General features: G+C 38.1%; 1 protein-coding gene across 1 annotated transcript in view; it reads right to left on the bottom strand.

The window, feature by feature from the left end:
• Window positions 1–13,718: 13,718 nt before the first annotated feature.
• The window catches only part of CWC27 (CWC27 spliceosome associated cyclophilin), a 195,651-nt gene continuing 191,200 nt past the window's right edge, over window positions 13,719–18,169 (bottom strand). The window contains exon 14 of the mRNA XM_027605258.1: window positions 13,719–14,146. Within this exon, the coding sequence (XP_027461059.1) occupies window positions 13,984–14,146 (163 nt within the window). The 3' untranslated portion in view covers window positions 13,719–13,983. The remainder of the gene's footprint in view (window positions 14,147–18,169) is intronic.

Raw genomic sequence — 18,169 nt, 5'->3', positions numbered from 1 at the left:
GGGTAGAGTTGAATGCAAGTCAAAGAGTGGGGTGGTGGTTAAAAGAAACTTAGGAATCAATGACGGTAAATGCTAAAATATGCAAAGAGCAATTAATTTGAAAACTCACATCTTATATAATTGGGGTCTTTTTTTTTTAAGATTTATTCATTTATTTTACAGAGAGAGACAGGTGCACACACAAGCGGAGGGAGGGACAGAGGGAAAGAGAATCCCAAGCAGACTCCCTGCTGACCGGGGAGCCTAATGCAGGGCTCATCTCATGACCTGAGCCGAAATCAGGGGTTGGATGCTCAACCAACTGAGCCACCCCGGGCGTCCCCGGGGTTGTTGTTTCAATTTGGTTATTCACAGTCTGAGATCTTAATAGTTCCTTGACACCTTGATATCAACCTGAGGATTAGGTAGGCACATGATAAACCACATCAGTGGGTCTAGAGGAGAGTTAGGTTCTAAATCTTATTTTAATAAACAACTATTCATACCTTTCCAGAATCATAAAAAAACTAGTATAATTTTGTTAATATAGCCTTCACATTTTAGCAGTGTCTCTAAAGTGCTCACCAACTTGGTTTGAGAAGGAGATTGGCAATGACTTGGAAACTATGTCGTCCTTGTAACATGGGCTTGGGAGTCCAGTGAGGGAAGAGTAAAGGAAATGACAAAGCACCCTTTGGAGGATGATGACAGAAATCTACGTATGAAAATAATCACACCTTGGGGATCTTGGAGGGTCTGCAAGCACTACTGATTACTCACCAGTTGTAAGCTCTCCCAGCATTAATCCATCTTGGCAGTGGGAAGGACATTACCACATGACTGCATTGCCTGCTGGCTTCTTACGAACTCCTGGCTGGAAAAGAAAATGAGTGAATATTCACTCTGGAAGAAGGAATTGTTTCCTGTATAGAGTCTACCTCATGAAGGTCCTTCAGGCAAGCAAACCAGGTTTTAAAATTTTATTTTTCTGTTGACCACATTCCAACAAATTCTGAAGCATCTAATTCCTATCTTGGAAGAGTTTCCTTAAGGTTTAACCAGACTCATGTCAGGCCAGTGGCCACTAAGATTATTTTTTTAGCCCTATTGTAATTTTAGACTTCATTGGAAATGTCAAACCTTGCCTGCATCATATTGGCCGAGAAGGGGAAAAAAAACTGCTTGGTTCTTGAAGGTGCTTTAACATTTTTAGGTCAATGTTTACTTCATTTTTTTGCACCTAAGATCGTTGGAGGAAAAGTGCACTTGTAGAAAAATAAAAACAAAACATTTTTTCCCTTATTGGTGGGACATGTTTTACTTACCAACAGTGAGGATAATGTGGGATACAAGGCAAAAGGAATGGGCATTCAGGTGCTGGAGGACTTCTTTGGTCACCACGGATTTTGAAATGGCTGCCTCTTTAGGTAGTTCTTTCTAGTAAGTTCAGGAGACATTGTCTTACATATTTAAAGGAGGGAGAAGGAGAGAGAAGAGGGGTACGTTTTCCATTCTAGCATATTACTAACCCTTATTAGCAGAGAGAAGGTTTTCTTTGAAGAGAGGCACTAAATACTTTCCCACATTATGCATACAGAGAGGGTTCACCCAGGAGCTGGAGGCAGGTCATGGACACAGTAGAATGTCATTCAGGAACACGATCTTCCCCCAACGTGGTAGGGCATGAAGATCTCATTCTTAAACTTGGGACTGTCCCTAGCCTGTAGAGAGACACTTCAGCTACTCATACAGCTTACTGGGCTGCAAAGAATGTCTTTGTTCCTCATCTTACTGGGTGCCTATTGAATTGTAGGCTTGGTGAAGAACCATCTTTCTCAGAGTGCTGCAGAATGTTGGAGGCCAGAGGCAGAGGGCTGTGATCTTGGAGAGTGGCTGACAGAAGTCTTTTCAGTTACTGTGGAGTCTGAACTTCCAGATTCGTTTCCTGAACAAGTAATGGGCCTCTGCACATGAGATGGAACATCTCCTGGCACACGTCACAGGTTATTGTTTGGTCACTGAATCTAGAGGCCTAGGCCCCAAGTTTTACAGGAAGCGAATATTTACTGGAATATTTGCTATGGGAAACAGTGAAGTGGTACAGGCTAAGTTGTGTGGAATAGGCAGCCCTTTTAGCTTCCACCTGCAAAATGCCTTAGCTCCAAAGGCCATTTTATCTCAGGGAATACTGACCAGATTCCTCTGAACTAGAGCCGAAGAACAGAGCCCACAGAAAACACAAACAGAACAAGAATTGCTAGTAGGAAAGGGGGAAAGGGAAATCAGGATTAAAAGTAGAAGGAGAGAATTCCAAGAAGGTAGATTTGAACTTGGTAGTAAGAATATCCTGAGTGATGTTTGAGAGAGCAGTTTACTAGAGTTTCAGTAAGATTCTCGGGACCATTTGGGCTGGCTAGCACATGGAGAAGCCTGACAGTGAAGGGGGAGAGAAGGAAGAGCTGTTGATCATTGTACAAGGGTATCCTGAGTAAGGGGACATGATTCATATCACCAACAACATAGATTTGATATTTATCATCTCAGTTTTTCTTGCAGATGTGGTGAAGTGTCCTGTTCAAACAAAGTCAGTATATTAGCCCAGTTTTCTGACACATGGAAGTCAAGTGTCTTGGGGAATGAGTGCCTTTTTCTAATTCACACAAAGGCACCCTATGGGCTCGTAATGACCCTGAAGGAAAAAAAGTACAGTACTCAAAAGGCATTTCAATGGTATAAATAATGTCAAAGCTATGGAATCAGTGCAATACTCTAAAGAGAATACGTTTATTATTTTACCCTTATCAATACTGTCGTTAAGATGGAGGCCTTGAAGATCAATACTTTGTGTGGGTGATAAGGAGATCCTGGAAATGAATCTTTCTCTCTGTTTTAACCTGTATCAGAATGCAGGTACTTTCCGTGCCTTGAAAGTCCGTGAAGGCTTTCTTTTGCAATCCTGTTCTGTCTCGACTTTCTCCCACTTGGCATGAGATCATTTCCTGTGGTTGCTAGACGAGATCTGAAAGTGGCAGGGGAATGGGTAAGTGGGAAAGAATCACTGCTCAAGTCCCAACCACTTGGCTTACTTGTAATATCTTCGATGTGTTTCAAAAGCATCATTTGAAGCACATAAAGAGTAAATTTGACTTCCAATTGTGACACCTTGGGTAATGAGGTCCTCTAACAAAATTCTCCCAATTTATTTTCTTTCCCATATCCTTGGAAGAAGATTTAAGAGAATGAGTTGATTTTAAGGCAATGGAGCGATAGCACTGGAAAAAAAATCCACTAATCTTTCTTGTACTGTAGGGTAGTTGGTGCTGCCAAAGAAGTGGCACCTAAGAGATGATATGTAAAGAACAAACACTCTAATCTTGATGTTAGGCTGGGGAATATTTCACTGATTTACCTTTTGAATAACTAGTTAGCTATCTACTAATTTCAAGGTATTTCTTATAAAACGATGGCTGTGGGAAGGTTATATTTAAATACCTGGATAAATTACCCATTGTTTCAGTGAACACAACTGTTTTTTTTTTTTTTTTTTTCTATTTGATAAATAAGTGACTCACTTAGCCTTGGAGCACTAGAGAGATTTACCAAGATCATCTGTTACATTTCCCCATCATGTAAACATTGTGTTGGGGAAGGGCTCTAGTGGGAAGTGCTGTGAACTGAGAACAGACAAGCTGTCCTCCTTGTCTTCTAGGCTGCTCAGGTTGATTGCATAGGTATACTTAAGTTTATGTTGTTTCTCTGGAAAATTCTGCACATCAAAGAACACAACGAATTTACCTAGGAGCTTATTACATAAAGGAATAATGAAGGGATGTGATTTCTTGGGTTAAGAAAAGAAAACATATATCTGTTTTAACCATTTTAGGTTCACATGTCCAATAGTTGTTTTCCATTCTCAAGCTTTCTGCTTTAGGGCAGCACGTCTAAGTACAATTTTCAGAAACCAGGCATCAGAATTAGTTGGAAGAGCTTGTTAAAAATCAAACAAAAAACAATAGCTTCTTGGGTTCCTACCTCAGATCAATGGACTTGTCATTTCTGAGGCCTGGGAAATTGATTTTAACAAGTTTCCTGACCCCTCTGCCTCCTCCAGGGTGACTCTGAAACATGTTCAGATATTTATGATCTTACATTTTGTTTTATTCCTCTGGTTGGAGGAGAGGGGAGGAAAGAGAGAAATAGAGATTGATTTTCAGTTTTGTACCAAACCATGAACAAAGAGAGATTAACTTCTATTGAAGGTTATTTCTCTGTTGAAATGAACAAGGAAGTAGTTGAAGAAAACCTGGCTGTGTTTGTAAGGGGCACACAACAGCTATGTAGGCTGATAAGCCTGGGGCTGTAAACATTTGGGTGAAACAGCAAATTTGTAAAACCATGAATTGCATGGATATTTAGAATACTTTTTTAATACACATGAGCACGCTATTATACAACTAGCATAGTTTAAATCTAACAGATTGGAATTTGTGTCTCCTTATAAACTTGATTCTTATCAAATAAAATACTTGGAATTTTAAAAAAATCTGCAAAATACCTAAACCAAGGGTTGAACATTCCAAGCTTTCATAAATTAAGGATTTAAAAAAATATATATTGTAACTTCTTAGATTCAGCCATTGATTTGTTTCTGTTAACAGGCTTTTAGAATGTCAGTCTGTCAGTGGGGGCACCTGGGTGGCTCAGTTGGTTAAGCGTCTGCCTCCGGCTCAGGTCAGGATCCCAGAGTCCTGGGATCCAGCCCTGCATTGGTCTCCCTGCTCAGCAGAGAGCCTGCTTCTCCCTCTCCCTCTCCCTACTTGTGCTCCCTCTCTCTCTGTCAAATAAATAAAATCTTAAAAGAAAAAAAGAATGTCAATCTGTCACGTTATATATGTATTGTGTAAATTTTCATAATCTCACTTCATCTAATTTACTCAAACCCCTATACATCTTAAGTTTATATTATATGCTGTATAAAAGTAATGCCATTAAAATACCATCTTTTTAGGCTTTTCACTGAAATCATGTCTACCTGACAACGTGAATCCAGCATTCTCAATCCTTTTATGAAATTGGACTTGAAGGGAAATCAGTGTAGGTGGCTCATAAAGGATCGAGGACCCTTACTTAGTAAGAGAGTTGTGTTTGTGGCTCAAGTTCCCTCTGCCTATGGGCCTGGCTATGGCCTCTGAAACAGAGGTTGAGGGGAGGAGTCTCTTGGGGATCCCCTCTTGTTTTACTACTGTGGTGAGGCTGAAGGCAGCTGCTTTCCCAGGCCTCAGCGCTTCCAACCTTAGGGTGATGTGCAGTTTCACTCCCTTGTCTAGCCATCATGACTTCCTGTTCTTTTTCTGTAATGTTTTTCAGATCCGCTCCTTCCTGTTGCTTTCCCAAGCCTGATTCTGGTGCAGGCTCTAATTACCTCACACACACCTGCACTCTCCTAACATCCTCTTTCCTGTCTACAGCTTTTCCTCTCACCATTTTTTTTTTTTAAATTTCTCAGAGTTGTTAGAATCCTCTTCCTGAAGCATCATTTCCATCACACTCCTCCTCCAGCAGCTCCCAGTTGCATCAAATCGAACCTCCAGGTTGTCTGCTCCAAAGCCTCCTCTCATTGCCGGTGCCATTATCTCCTTTACAGCTGGACTCCACTCCAGCCAAGCAAACGTCCTGACACCATGTCTATACAATGCTATAACATCTGGTTAATCCAGTCAACTCTGTCAAATCTTCAGTTAATCATCTGGATGTTTTGTCTACAAGATGCCAAACATCTGGATTGACTGAAGAAATTCACTACATTGATAGAGATTTTTTTTTTTTAACTGAATTGACCAGATGTTTTGGCATTATGTAGACACATTGCTGTCTCCGGCATTTATCTTAATTGCTTGTCTGCACAATGTCCTCTCCACCTGAAGCATGACCTGTCTTCTCGATGCCATGTTCTCCCTTCCTTCCAAATTATGGTTAAAATTGCCTCTGCCATGAAGCAGTTCTAGATTAATGCCACCAAACTGAAATTTTGGTTCATACCAGCATTTTTACATATATAATTTGTTTCAAATGAAATCACTGTTATCTGTATTTTATTTTTGGGTGTTGTCTTCCCCCTTTGCCTCACTAAATTATAAACATTGTAGGTCAGTATTAGGTATACCATAAAACAATCTGGCTTATTGTAATGAGAGGCATGGTATCCTAGTGATCAAGGACAGAAACTCTGGGAGTCACGCTTGTTTTAAATTCTAGCTCCTCTACTTACTATGTGACCTGGACAAATTATTTAACTGTTCTAAGCTTCAGATCTCCTCCTCATTTGTAAAATGGAAATAATAATAGAGCCTACTCTATAGAGCTGTTTATAAGGATTGAAAGAGTTACTACAGATAAAGTGCCTTGAAGAATGTTTGGGATAAACTATCCATCAAATTTTTGCTCTTATCATTATAAGCTTTGTAAGAGCCCAGTTTTCTTGTCTATTCTTTCTTTTAACTGTGACAGGTAGGAAAGGCAGCTGTTACTGTTCCCATGTGAGAGAAAAGAAGACAGATACTAGGAGGTTATATCATTTGCCCATTAAATCAGTTGCAGTTCTGAAACCTTATAGCCTTACTTTCTACACATTACATGTTGGCCCTCAGTTCTTTCTAATCTCAGGAGTTAGAATATTGCTTTCTATAAAGAGCAGGTACTCCTGTGATTAAGAGTCTTCTATGGTTAATCATAGGAAACAAACTGAGGGTTGCTAGAGGGGAGGGAGGGGGGAGGGGGGATGGGGTAACTGGGTGATGGACATTAAGGAGGGCATGTGATGTAATGAGCCCTGGGTGTTATATAAGACTGATGAATCACGGAACTCTACCTCTGAAACTAATAATACACACTATATTAATTAAATGAAATTAAAAAATTAATTTAAAAAAAGAGCAGGTACTCAGGGAATATGGGTAGAAATGTGTTTCCCTACAGAAATGTGGTTCCCCAAAACTGGTCTGTGAATCAATGCCCATCTGAGACAAAGTGTCTTATGTTAAAATGAGAAAAAGACAATGTAGTAATAAAGCTAAATTTATTCAAATGTTAGAGCTGTCCCTGAACTGAGGTTGAATCCTTCCTTCATTTTTAGTGTAAAAATGTTCTAACTGTGAAATGATGGTGATAGTAAATGATAAAATATGGAATAACATGATAATTGGGTACTTTTTAAAATGTACTGCTTGATTTATTCATTCAGCAAGTATTAAGTGTCTACTATTTGTTAGACATGGTTTTGGGCACTGGAATAATAGTAAACTAAACTGAAAATAATTCTTGTCCTCATGTAGAGCACTCTAGGGTAGGAGATTGGATGATAAATAATAAGTAAGTAAGAAACCTCTCTAAGGCTCAGTTTCTTCATTTGTGAAATAACAACAAGGGCCCCTGCTACATAGGGTTGTTTGTTAGAGTTAAATACATTAATAAGGCAAAGTGCTTAGGTGTTTATTGTATTATTGAATATAATGGGAGATGGAAATTTAGAAAGATTGAGCACATGGGGAGGAGATGAGTTGCAATTTTAAAGTAGAGCAACTGCTGTACGCCCCATTGAAAAAGTGCCATTTGAGCAGACTTGATGGAGCTGAAGGAGTTAGCCATTTGGACATCTTGAGGAGAGTGTTTCAGATGGAGGGCTCATTCAGTACAAAGCACCTGAGGTGGATCACACCTACCTCATTTAATGAAGTACAGGAAGGATAGTGTGGCTGGCACAAAGTGAGCAATAGGGAGGATAATGAGAGAGGAGATCAGAGGTTAAGGGGGAAGGGTGGCAATTATCTAGAGTCTTGTAGCTATTGTGAGTATGTGGGCTCTTACTCTGAATTAAATGGGGGAACAATTGAGGGGTTTTGAACACAGAAGTATAACTATGTGACTTCTGTTTTAAAAAGTTTCACTTGGCTGCTATGTTAATGATAAATTACAGCAAAACCAGTGTGAAGCAGGGAGACTAGTTATGGTGCTAGTATTGTAGTCCACGTGCAAGTTGATGGTCCCTTGACCAGGGTGGTAACAGTAGGAAGTGGTAAATAATGGTGAAATTCTGGATATGGTTTGAAGGTGTCAGCCAACAGAATATTGTAAGAGAATGGATATGGAGTGTGATGTAAAGACAGGAGTGCAAATATTTAGCCTGAGCAACTGGAAAGATGGTATTGCCAATGCAGAGATGGGTGACAGTGCAGAGAAAGCAGGACTGGTGGAGGCAGGGCAAGCAAGTGCAGATGAGAGGTTAGTTTTGGACATATCATTGATAGGACATGAAGACCATATAATGAAATTACGAAATTTCACTCTGAAATGGACCTGTGCTTCACATACTATCCTGTATAACTTGTCTAAATTGATTTAAAAATCACTTGTTGAATTCTTTAGTTGTTTGGGAGACAGTATCCATTCTTAATCAGTCTATTCATTTACACTAATAATATAGTATAACTTTAGAACAGAGATAAAATGATTACATTCCTCTTACCCTAAATAGAATATTTCCTCAAAAATTGTAAATTGAAGAACAATTTGTACACATCAGAAAAAGAGGAAATGCACAAATTCTAAGTGTACTCATAACTATTGAGAACTAACCATAAAATATATTCTACTCTAGTAATTTATTTTCTATACATGATACCCTTCAATTAAAATTTGAATATTAAAGCTCCAGCTAGATTAAATTCAGAAAATAAATGGGAAAGTCACTTAAGAGTTTCCTGCTCTCAAAACTATTTTAATTAGTAAAAAGTATCAGAACTTTAGCAACAATTATCCATTTTTGGCATCATGAAGATGAGAGACTTAATTTTCTAAAAGAATACCTTCTTTGTGACTGGTGCTGAGAAGAAAGTCTCTAGAAGTTGTTTTTGCTGAACAAGTAACATGAATTAATACCATGATCTAACCTTAAAGGAATAATTTCCAGCAGATGTGGAGAGAGACCAGACTCCTGTCTGCATTTTAATTAGAAGCCAGTCTTCTTTTCTCTCCAGGTAGGATTCTTTATTCCTAACCCAAAATACCTTTAAAAAAATTAAATGATGAATTGGTATGTTATCACTTATAGGAAATAATTCAAAGAACTATAATTACATTTCTTTTCTTCCTCCTCTCTACTTTTTTTCTGTGAGATGTGGTTGCTTCTTGAGTTGGACATACGACTGGGGCAAAAATGACAGGCAGAGGGGAAAATAAATGTGAGCCAAGTGGCTCTGGAAAACTTTGTTGAAAGAATCTAAAGATACAAACTAGTCATAAAAACATAGGATGCAGATGTTACTAGAACTTAGAACTTGACCAAATTATGTGAAGTAATCACATAAAATAGAAATACACATGAAGATTGTGATCTTGGAAAAAGTTTAAAAGCTTTTGTGAGTTCTTTAGTGCCAGTGCAAGAGTTACTATATAAGCTTTTAGCTCGCGGTGAAACAGAATGGGAAAAATAACCAATTGTATATTGGGGCTTCCTTTGGTGGCTTGAAGTCCGCCATGGTATTTACACCATGGAAGTCTGAAAATGCTACAAATCTGGGCTTTTTGTTTCTTTCCATTTTACCAGTACACCACTGAAAATAACTGCACAGGGATTAATGAAACTCTTAGCACCTGTGACAAAGATATTCCTGTATGGTTTGATGAGGGGGATTTTGGGGAATAAATGAGTATTCTTTCTATAAGCAGGGGACTCCTAATACTTGTCTTCATAAGATTTGTGTCTTTTTTTTTCTCTTGGAATTAAAATTTCATCAAATTCTTCTTAGAAAGGATAAAAAAATATGGCTTCTGTTTCACTTCCTTTCATTAAAAGGTAAAACAAGAAGATAAAATATATGTGTGGCAGGAAAACTTCCTGCTTTCTAGTAAGCAGAAGTGGTAGCACCTGATAAACTGTATAAAGTCACTGGAATGGAGTCAAAGCCATAGAGGAGCCAGACCTGATTTCTTTCTTTTTTTATTTTTTTGTGAATGACAGTGTTAAAGAATGTAACCCCTCTTAACTTCTCTACACCCCATACATACAAATTACTTCTACTGATACAACCCTCAATGGTAACTCACTTCACACCTCTACTTTTTTTTTTTTCTTGTTATCACCAAGATTAAACAGCATGTTTGGGCAATATTCTGCATTCATCTAACCTTTTCCATGCAGGCCACACTGATACAACAGAACAGGTTTATGTACCTCACACGTCAGATCCTATCAAGAAACTTGGTAGTGACAGTTTGATAAGGACACCATAGCTTATTGAACTTGTTCTAAAAACAACAGCAGCAAACCACTCATCTCACACGTTTTAGTGACCTTGTTCTATGGTCAAGAACACAGCAGATGTATTACTGACTCTGTGGCTTTGGAGCATAAGGAAAGCTGAGCATGTGACAATATGCATTTTGATATGACACCATTAAAAATTCTGGAGATCTGTATTTACTTCAATTACCTCTTGAGAAAGGAGAGGTCTAGGATTAGTTTTAACTTCCACTTTGCCAACAGCTTTAACCAAAATGAAAAAATGGCTAGTCAGAAAATGAGACAAAAATTGCCAGGAGTTGCTTTTCTCTTTGATCTCCAGAAGGTCCAGGATTGTGATAGACAACCAACAAGAATGCTGATAGACTTCACTGTTTCAGGGTGACATCCCTACAGCAAGACACATAAAAGTAAACCCAAATAAATATAAAATTAGAAGAACTATAAAGCTTAATTTTCTTATGTGTTTTTTATTTTTTTGTCTTTGAACTGATTTTTTTTTTTTTTTGGCCCAAACATTCCTGTGATATGCCAAAGACTTTACTATAAGCACATTTAATACCATATTTAATAGATTATTTAACTATGTTCTTAAGCTTTAAAAATTGTTATTGCTATGATGCAGTTAAGTTCTTTTTTTTTTAAGATTTATTTATTTATTTATTTGAAAGAGAGAGAGAATGAGAGAGAGAGAGCACATGAGACGGGGGAGGGTCAGAGGGAGAAGCAGACTCCCCGCTGAGCAGGGAGCCCGATGCGGGACTCGATCCCGGGACTCCAGGATCATGACCCGAGCCGAAGGCAGTCGCTTAACCAACTGAGCCACCCAGGCGCCCAAGTTCTTTTTTTTTTTTTAAGATTTTATTTATTTATTTGACAGAGCGAAAGAGCACAAGCAGGGGGAGCAGCAGAGGGAGAGGAAGAAACAGGCCCCCTTCTGAGCAGGGAGCCTGACGCAGGACTCAATTCCCAGGACCCTGAGATCATGACCTGAGCCGAAGGCAGATGCCTCACCATCTGAGCCACCCAGGCGCCCTGATGCAGTTAAGTTTTAAGTGAATTTTACTATCATGGTGAAATTTTCAGATGGGATTCTAATCTCTGTAAAATTTCAGGTTTTTCTGTTCCTTGTGGTTAAAGCCGGATAAGGAGCATTCAACCAACCTGAGGGTTTAATTTGTCACTCAGTTATATTTTTATGCTTACAAATATTCTTCTGGCTTGTTCTCTGGAGGCCTGTGGTCCCCTCTATTCTTAAAGATGGACACATTCAGGTAGAAACAGGAGAGAAACCTATAGGATTCTTCAATATAAACAAATCCAGTGCTAATGTATTTCCTAATAACCAACAGAAACTTTGTGAGTTTGGAAAACATAATTTTGCTTTGTGAGTATCTGTGAAACAACTGATATTATAACTTTGTAGTGAGGGCAAGATAGGGCACACTTCTAAACACTAGCTTATATTTTGGTGGGTTGGTGTCTACTAATTACCCTGCTTTTGAGTGTGTTGATATTTCCCCGGAGCACCCCTCTCCTCCTCTTTGAGATTTTGCCCTACTTCTGAAGCAAAAAAGAAAGTGTTCTTGTTACTATTGGGAGTCCTTCTGTCTTCTCCCCTCAGGTTCTTGATATGATCATAAAGGGAAAATATGAAATATTTCAGGCATTCTAGAATATAGAGAGAATATAATGAGGCTTAAGTACCTAACATCTCCCTTAAGAAATGAAACATTACAAACACAAATGAAGCCCCCTATATGTTACTTCTACCTCCTCAAAGGTAACCACTATTTTCATTCATGTTTTTATACTTTTGCTACATGTGTACATCATTAAACAAAATAGAATGCTGTGTTGCATGTTTTAAATTTTTAGAGATGGTTCCCTTTTCTCATATTATTTTTAAGATAAGCTAACACATATAACTTGTTTGATTGTCACTACACAGTATTCCATAGTATGGATATACAAAACAACTTAGTTATCCATTCTTTTTTTTTTAAAGATTCTATTTGTTTATTTGAGACAGAGAGAGAGCCAAGCAGGGAGGAGGGTTAGAGGGAGGAGGGAGAAGCAGACTCCTGGCTGAGCAGGGAGCCCGATGTGGGGCTTGATCCCAAGACCCTGAGATCATGACCTGAGCTGAAGGCAGATGCTTAACCAACTGAGCCACCCAGGTGCCCCTTAGTTATCCATTCTTTTGTTGATGCTTCAATGTATATTTAGTACAGGTCTCCTTGAGCAATGTGTGAGAATTTCTTTAGGGGACAGACGTAGAATTAGAATTGTTGGATAAAGGGGATGCCTGGGTGTCTCAGTCGGTTATCTGCCTTCAGCTCGGGTTGTGATCCCAGGGTCCTGGGATCGAGCCCCGAATTGGGCTCCCTGCTCAGCGGGAAGCCTGCTTCTCCCTCTGCCTGCCACTCGCCCTGCTTGTGCTTACTCTCTGTCTCTCTCCCTCTCTCTCTGACAAATAAATAAATAAATAAAATCTTAAAAAAAAAGAATTTTTGGATAAATGGGACATGCATATCTTTAACTTCACTAGATATTGCCATGCTCCAAAGATAGAATCATCAGCAGTGAAGCCAGCAATCTGTGTAACAAACCCTCTGGGTTCAAAGTTTCAGATTCAATAATCTGGAGGTGTGGTAGTGGTGCGGAGTATGGCAAGAATCTGCATTTCTCACGTGTCTCCAAGTGATACTGTTGTAGTGTAATACACCGCAGTGTAATATCTGGGACTACATTTTGAGAACAAGTGCTCTAGAGAAAATCTGTTGGATTATATTTGGAAAAAGAGAGTCAATGAGACACTATCTGAAAAGATGTGGGTGGTGAGGTTTAACTAGGTAACTGAAAGTCAGCCTGTGGTATAATTTGAGGAGTCAGATTCTAGAAAAACTGAGTAAAATATAGATAATATATAGTAAATAACCAGTATGCGTGGTTGTCATCAAAGGCTAAATTCTTGATGAGTTCTGTTGCTAGAATGGGACCTCTGCATGTGCTCCTGCTGTTGCTAAGCTGAGAAGGACAGAGGAATAGACAGGAGCTCCGTATTAGGCCAGTGTGTGCAGTAAGCTTGGCTGATATTACTTAGTGTATTAGTGTCTTGATTACATCTGTAAAACCCAGGTGAGAATATTCCTTGGGGATTCCTCAAGCATTAAGGCATGGGGCTACTGAGTCTTACTGATCTGGCTATTATTTTTAGATATTTATATCCAAAACAACAACAAAAATCAATCTTTATATTATGTATTTTTTTATTATATTCTAAATTTAGTAATGTGGTAACAGATGCCAGGGAGCTTTCCCTTAAATATTCTTTTTTGCAAGAACTTCTTATAAAAAAAATCTTAAAAACAAAGCCTTCACATATTTTAGGATAAAAAGACACACCGGCTGGCAGTCTGCAAATAGTTAACATGTAAACTGGCAGGAAAGTTATTTTATTTCAGATTTTGCACTATAAAAGGTCAAATGGAGGGGAAAAAAAGCATGTACCAGTAACCAAAAACATTTGCTTAAATCATTCCACAATTTACATAACAAGATAATTGTTCTTCAAAACCAGACAATAGGTTTGAAAATACTTCTTTTCACACCCTTATAAGTGATGCTGTTGGGAACAAGGGCTGTTATAAGGCCACTTATTGCAGGCACATTTCTAGCTAGTTCTAGTTAACATTACTGTCATTTTATCTTCTTTCCTTTTTCTCTCTCATCAGCTTTTTGCTTTCTTCTCGTCTTCTCTTATTCACTGGATTTCGAGGATCATAGATTTCAAATGTGTCTGAATCTTGCATGCTTGCATCTTTCACTTTTCTGGTTTTATCCTCAAACTGAAGTACATGCGACATCCTGAAGAGGGAGAGAGATGGTTCAGTGATTTTTGGCAGAACAGAAAGTAGAAATTGTATACTATACTGTCCTTGGCATAATGAACCATAAGGGTACAGAACACCAACATGGGTTTATTTATTGGTGCTTATACCATATGGAAACCAACTTCTCAGAGTATAGTATAGAAATGTGTATCTGATTTCTCAACTTAAATTTGAGAAACATGTCTGGAATTTGTTCTGTTGCTTTGTATTTTTAGTAATGAGTCTTTTTGCCTCAGTCTTCACTTGAATGTCCTTTCCTGATGGGAGGTTAAAGGGATTCTACCCAGAAGTGTTCCTTCAACTAAACTCAGAGAACATTTTGCCAGCTTCTATAAAGAGCACACTCACTTAGTGAGAGTGGGCAGGGTTGCAGGGCAGAACTCCAGACAATAAACCAGCCCTATCTGATCTTTTTGTTTTCAGTAGTTAAAGGGGTCAAGAGTCAGGAATGTGTTAAGAAAATTCTTGTTCAAATGGTGTTATGACTGCCTTTTATGGGGAGTTGCAGGGTTAAAAAAAAAGGATTTTTTTTTTCATGCAAAAGGAAACTAAGCTTTGGCATAACTCCATGGACTAATTTCCTCCTCTTACTGTTGATTACAACAAATTTAACCATCCTGCTTTCCCACTTTATCAAATGCTTACTGGTCTTAAGGTATCAACATGTGCTTGAATCATAAGTGGTCATAAGCTGGCTATCCTTAGCAGCAGGGAAATATGTAAGTGATTAGCTCTGCCCCCATTAGGAGGTGTCAGAAATAAATGGGGAAGTGAAAGACCAGATTTCAGGGCAGTTGAATGAATTTGGAAAGAGAAAAATTCAATTTTGATATATAAACAAAACTACTAAGGCTTTTCCCACTTGTTAGTTAAGCAGTTTTAAAGTGGGCATACCCAACACTTTTATCACAGCTGATAGGGCTAAATTGCCTATGGGATTAACACTCCCCATACACCCGTTGTAACTTTCATATGAAACCCAAATATTACATGAATTTCTTTTCCCCTGAATAAGCAGAGATTTGGGCAATAGGTACTAGCACAAATCCCCCACACCTTTTCCCTGCAGTAGCACAAATGCTGAGAGAAGTTTACTTATGTGATATACTCTCATGAACATATTCGGATTTTGAAGAAAATATTTTGGTGGGAAATAAAATGTTACAATATTAGTGGTACTAAGGATTCAGTAGCTACTGTTCTTGAGGGCTGACAAGTTGAGTCTTAACTCTATTCCCACCCCTTCCATTCCAGAAAAGCTTACTGGAATGCAATTAGTACAAGTGATATTATTATAGAGATGACCTAGAATCTATTTTAACTTACTAAATGAGGTAAATCAGATACACATTTCTATACTTCATTATTAATAATTTGTTATTTGCATCAAGTTTCATAACTAATTTCAATACATGAACATTCCCTATCACCCGTCAGAACTGCTGACTTCTTACACTTCTCTTGCTTTAGTAAACACCCTTTTTTACAAAAAGTATCATATGAGATCTTGCCATTTACAACATGGGTGGACCTAGAGGGTATTATGTTTACTGAAATACGTCAACGACAAATACCATGTTATTTCACTTAGATGTAGAATCTACAAAACAAAACAAATCAATAAACAAACAGAATCACACCTATAAATACAGAGTACTTATGGTTGCCAGAGGGGTTGGGGATGGGAAGATGGGCCAAATGGGTAAAGAGGCATGGGATGTACAGGCTTCCACTTGTGGAATGAATAAGTCATGGAAATAAAAGGCACAGCATAAGAAATATAGTCAATGGTACTGCCATAGTGTTGCGTGGTGACAGATGGGAGCTGCACTTGCGGTGAGCGTAGTATAAGGTATAGATAGTTGAATCACTATGCTGTACACCAAAATCTAATGCAACATTGTATGGCAACTATATAAAAAAGAAAAAGAAAGAAACAAAACAACAACAAAAAAGAAAATCAGAGAGTATAGTGACCTCTTTACCATAGCAATTACAGGGGAAAAACCATGCTGATAGATAATTTCAAGAATGGTGATATTAAGGCCCATGCTTCCTAAGTTTCCACTTTAAATTGTTTCTATCTTCTTTTAAAATGAGCAGATATATTTAATGGAAGAAATAGAAAGAAAAGTTCTGAATTAAGCTTATGGTGACAGAATAAATAGCATCAATTTTATCATGGATAATCATACAATTTAGTAGGATAAATCTGTAGATTCTTTGTGGGAAGAGGAAGATAGGGTATTCATAGGTTTTGATTACAACTTTTCAGTTGGAGATACTAATAAAATCCTAGAAGCTACAAATATGAAAAAAAAGGAAATGCATCATAAGATCGTTGCTTATTTAAATGGATTCCTCAAATCTGATTTTCTTATGCTTTCAATTTCCTACAGTGTTTAAGTATTACCTTCTGAGAATAAAAAAAATTCCAACTCCTAGAAAAAGTCTGATTGTTCTACATTCATGGTAACAAAGAACAACTAGAACCAGTTTGAAACACAATCAAACTGGATTTAATCAATTAATGATACTTTGCTTAGGCCTAAAGGATCACTGACAACTAAGTTCAGTAAATACACCTTTGAAAGCCAACTAATCAGTGACAGCCTTATGCTTTTGACAGTTGGCCAATCAGTGGTGGGTTCTCTAGCAAACATATTTCTGAAAGCCAGCCAATCACCGACAGTCTCTCGTGAGTAATGGGGCTTCTGAGACTGATGTCAATCCCTAAATAATCCCTGACCCCAAAACTCTGTATAAGATTCGCAACCCACTTTGCTCAGAGACTGGGCCTAAAGGCATAGCTCTTCCTTACTTAAGTAATAAATTAAACCTTTTGTTTCAGGTAATGAGAGGTGGTCTTTTTCTATGACACATCTTACAATCTGTGCTGCATTCCCCACAAAGTATACTTTTTAGGAATTGTATTTCCACTTCTTTTTTTTTTTAAGATTTTGTTTATTTATTTGACAGAGAGAGACATAGCGATGGCAGGAACACAAGCAGGGGGGAGAGGGAGAGGGAGAAGCAGGCTTCCCGCAGAGCAGGGAGCCCGATGTGGGGCTCGATCCCAGGACCCCGGGATCATGACCTGAGCCAAAGGCAGACGCTTAACGACTGAGCCACCCAGGTGCCCTGTATTTCCACTTCTGAGGAACAAGTTTAGAAGGGTGGCGGGATGTCCTTTTGAAGGTCCTTTACTACACATCGTGGAGAATACAGACCCTGCACTGCATTTCAGTAAGTGTTGAGCAAATGATTCTTGTGCAGATACCTAAGTTGAAACCAGGAAGTAGCTCGAAACATGCCCTTTAAAACAATTTTATTCAATACTCCTATATTGATAGTGAAAAACAAAACCACTGTCTTTAGTTAACTTATTAATATCTTTCTATATACACATTTTTCTATTTCAGAAATTATTGCTCTCTCTGTCCAAAAATACAGATGGATGTTTTGTAATATCCATTTCTATTAGGGACTGCCCACATTTCAAAAATGACTTTACCAGAACTTGTCAATTAAAACCTTATAGGCACCTTCCTCCTTTCTATCCCATGAGAGTAGCTTGCAACTATTGGATTTAGTTGGCTCTGGTATGAGAAATGAACTCTAGACATGTGAACAACAGCACAAAGTCCACAAAGAGAAACAGATTTTCCTACAAATTTGCAAAAAAACAGAAAGCCGTAAATTAAAGTAGCTGTCTTTTTCAACTGTTTGTTTCATACACCACTGCACTAAACAAGTCCAACATTTTGATTAATAACAAACCTAAACCCAGAGGAAAGAAGGGGCTATCAGCTTACAAACTACTTCAGCTTTAATATCATAATACTTAGCATGGCTGGTTACTCAGCAATAATATTTAATCTTTAATAGAAATAAAAGCATAATCAAAATGGTTCACCCATTTATCTTTCAACATGCTTTGGTCACTTCATTTTAAAAAGCAAAACAAAACAGTTATTATGATTTTCAGCATAATAAA

Source organism: Zalophus californianus, chromosome 5, assembly GCF_009762305.2.
Source record: "Zalophus californianus isolate mZalCal1 chromosome 5, mZalCal1.pri.v2, whole genome shotgun sequence".
Taxonomy (NCBI): domain Eukaryota; kingdom Metazoa; phylum Chordata; class Mammalia; order Carnivora; family Otariidae; genus Zalophus; species Zalophus californianus.
The sequence above is the reverse complement of the archived record's forward strand: the minus strand, read 5'-3'. Positions and strand labels throughout refer to the sequence as shown.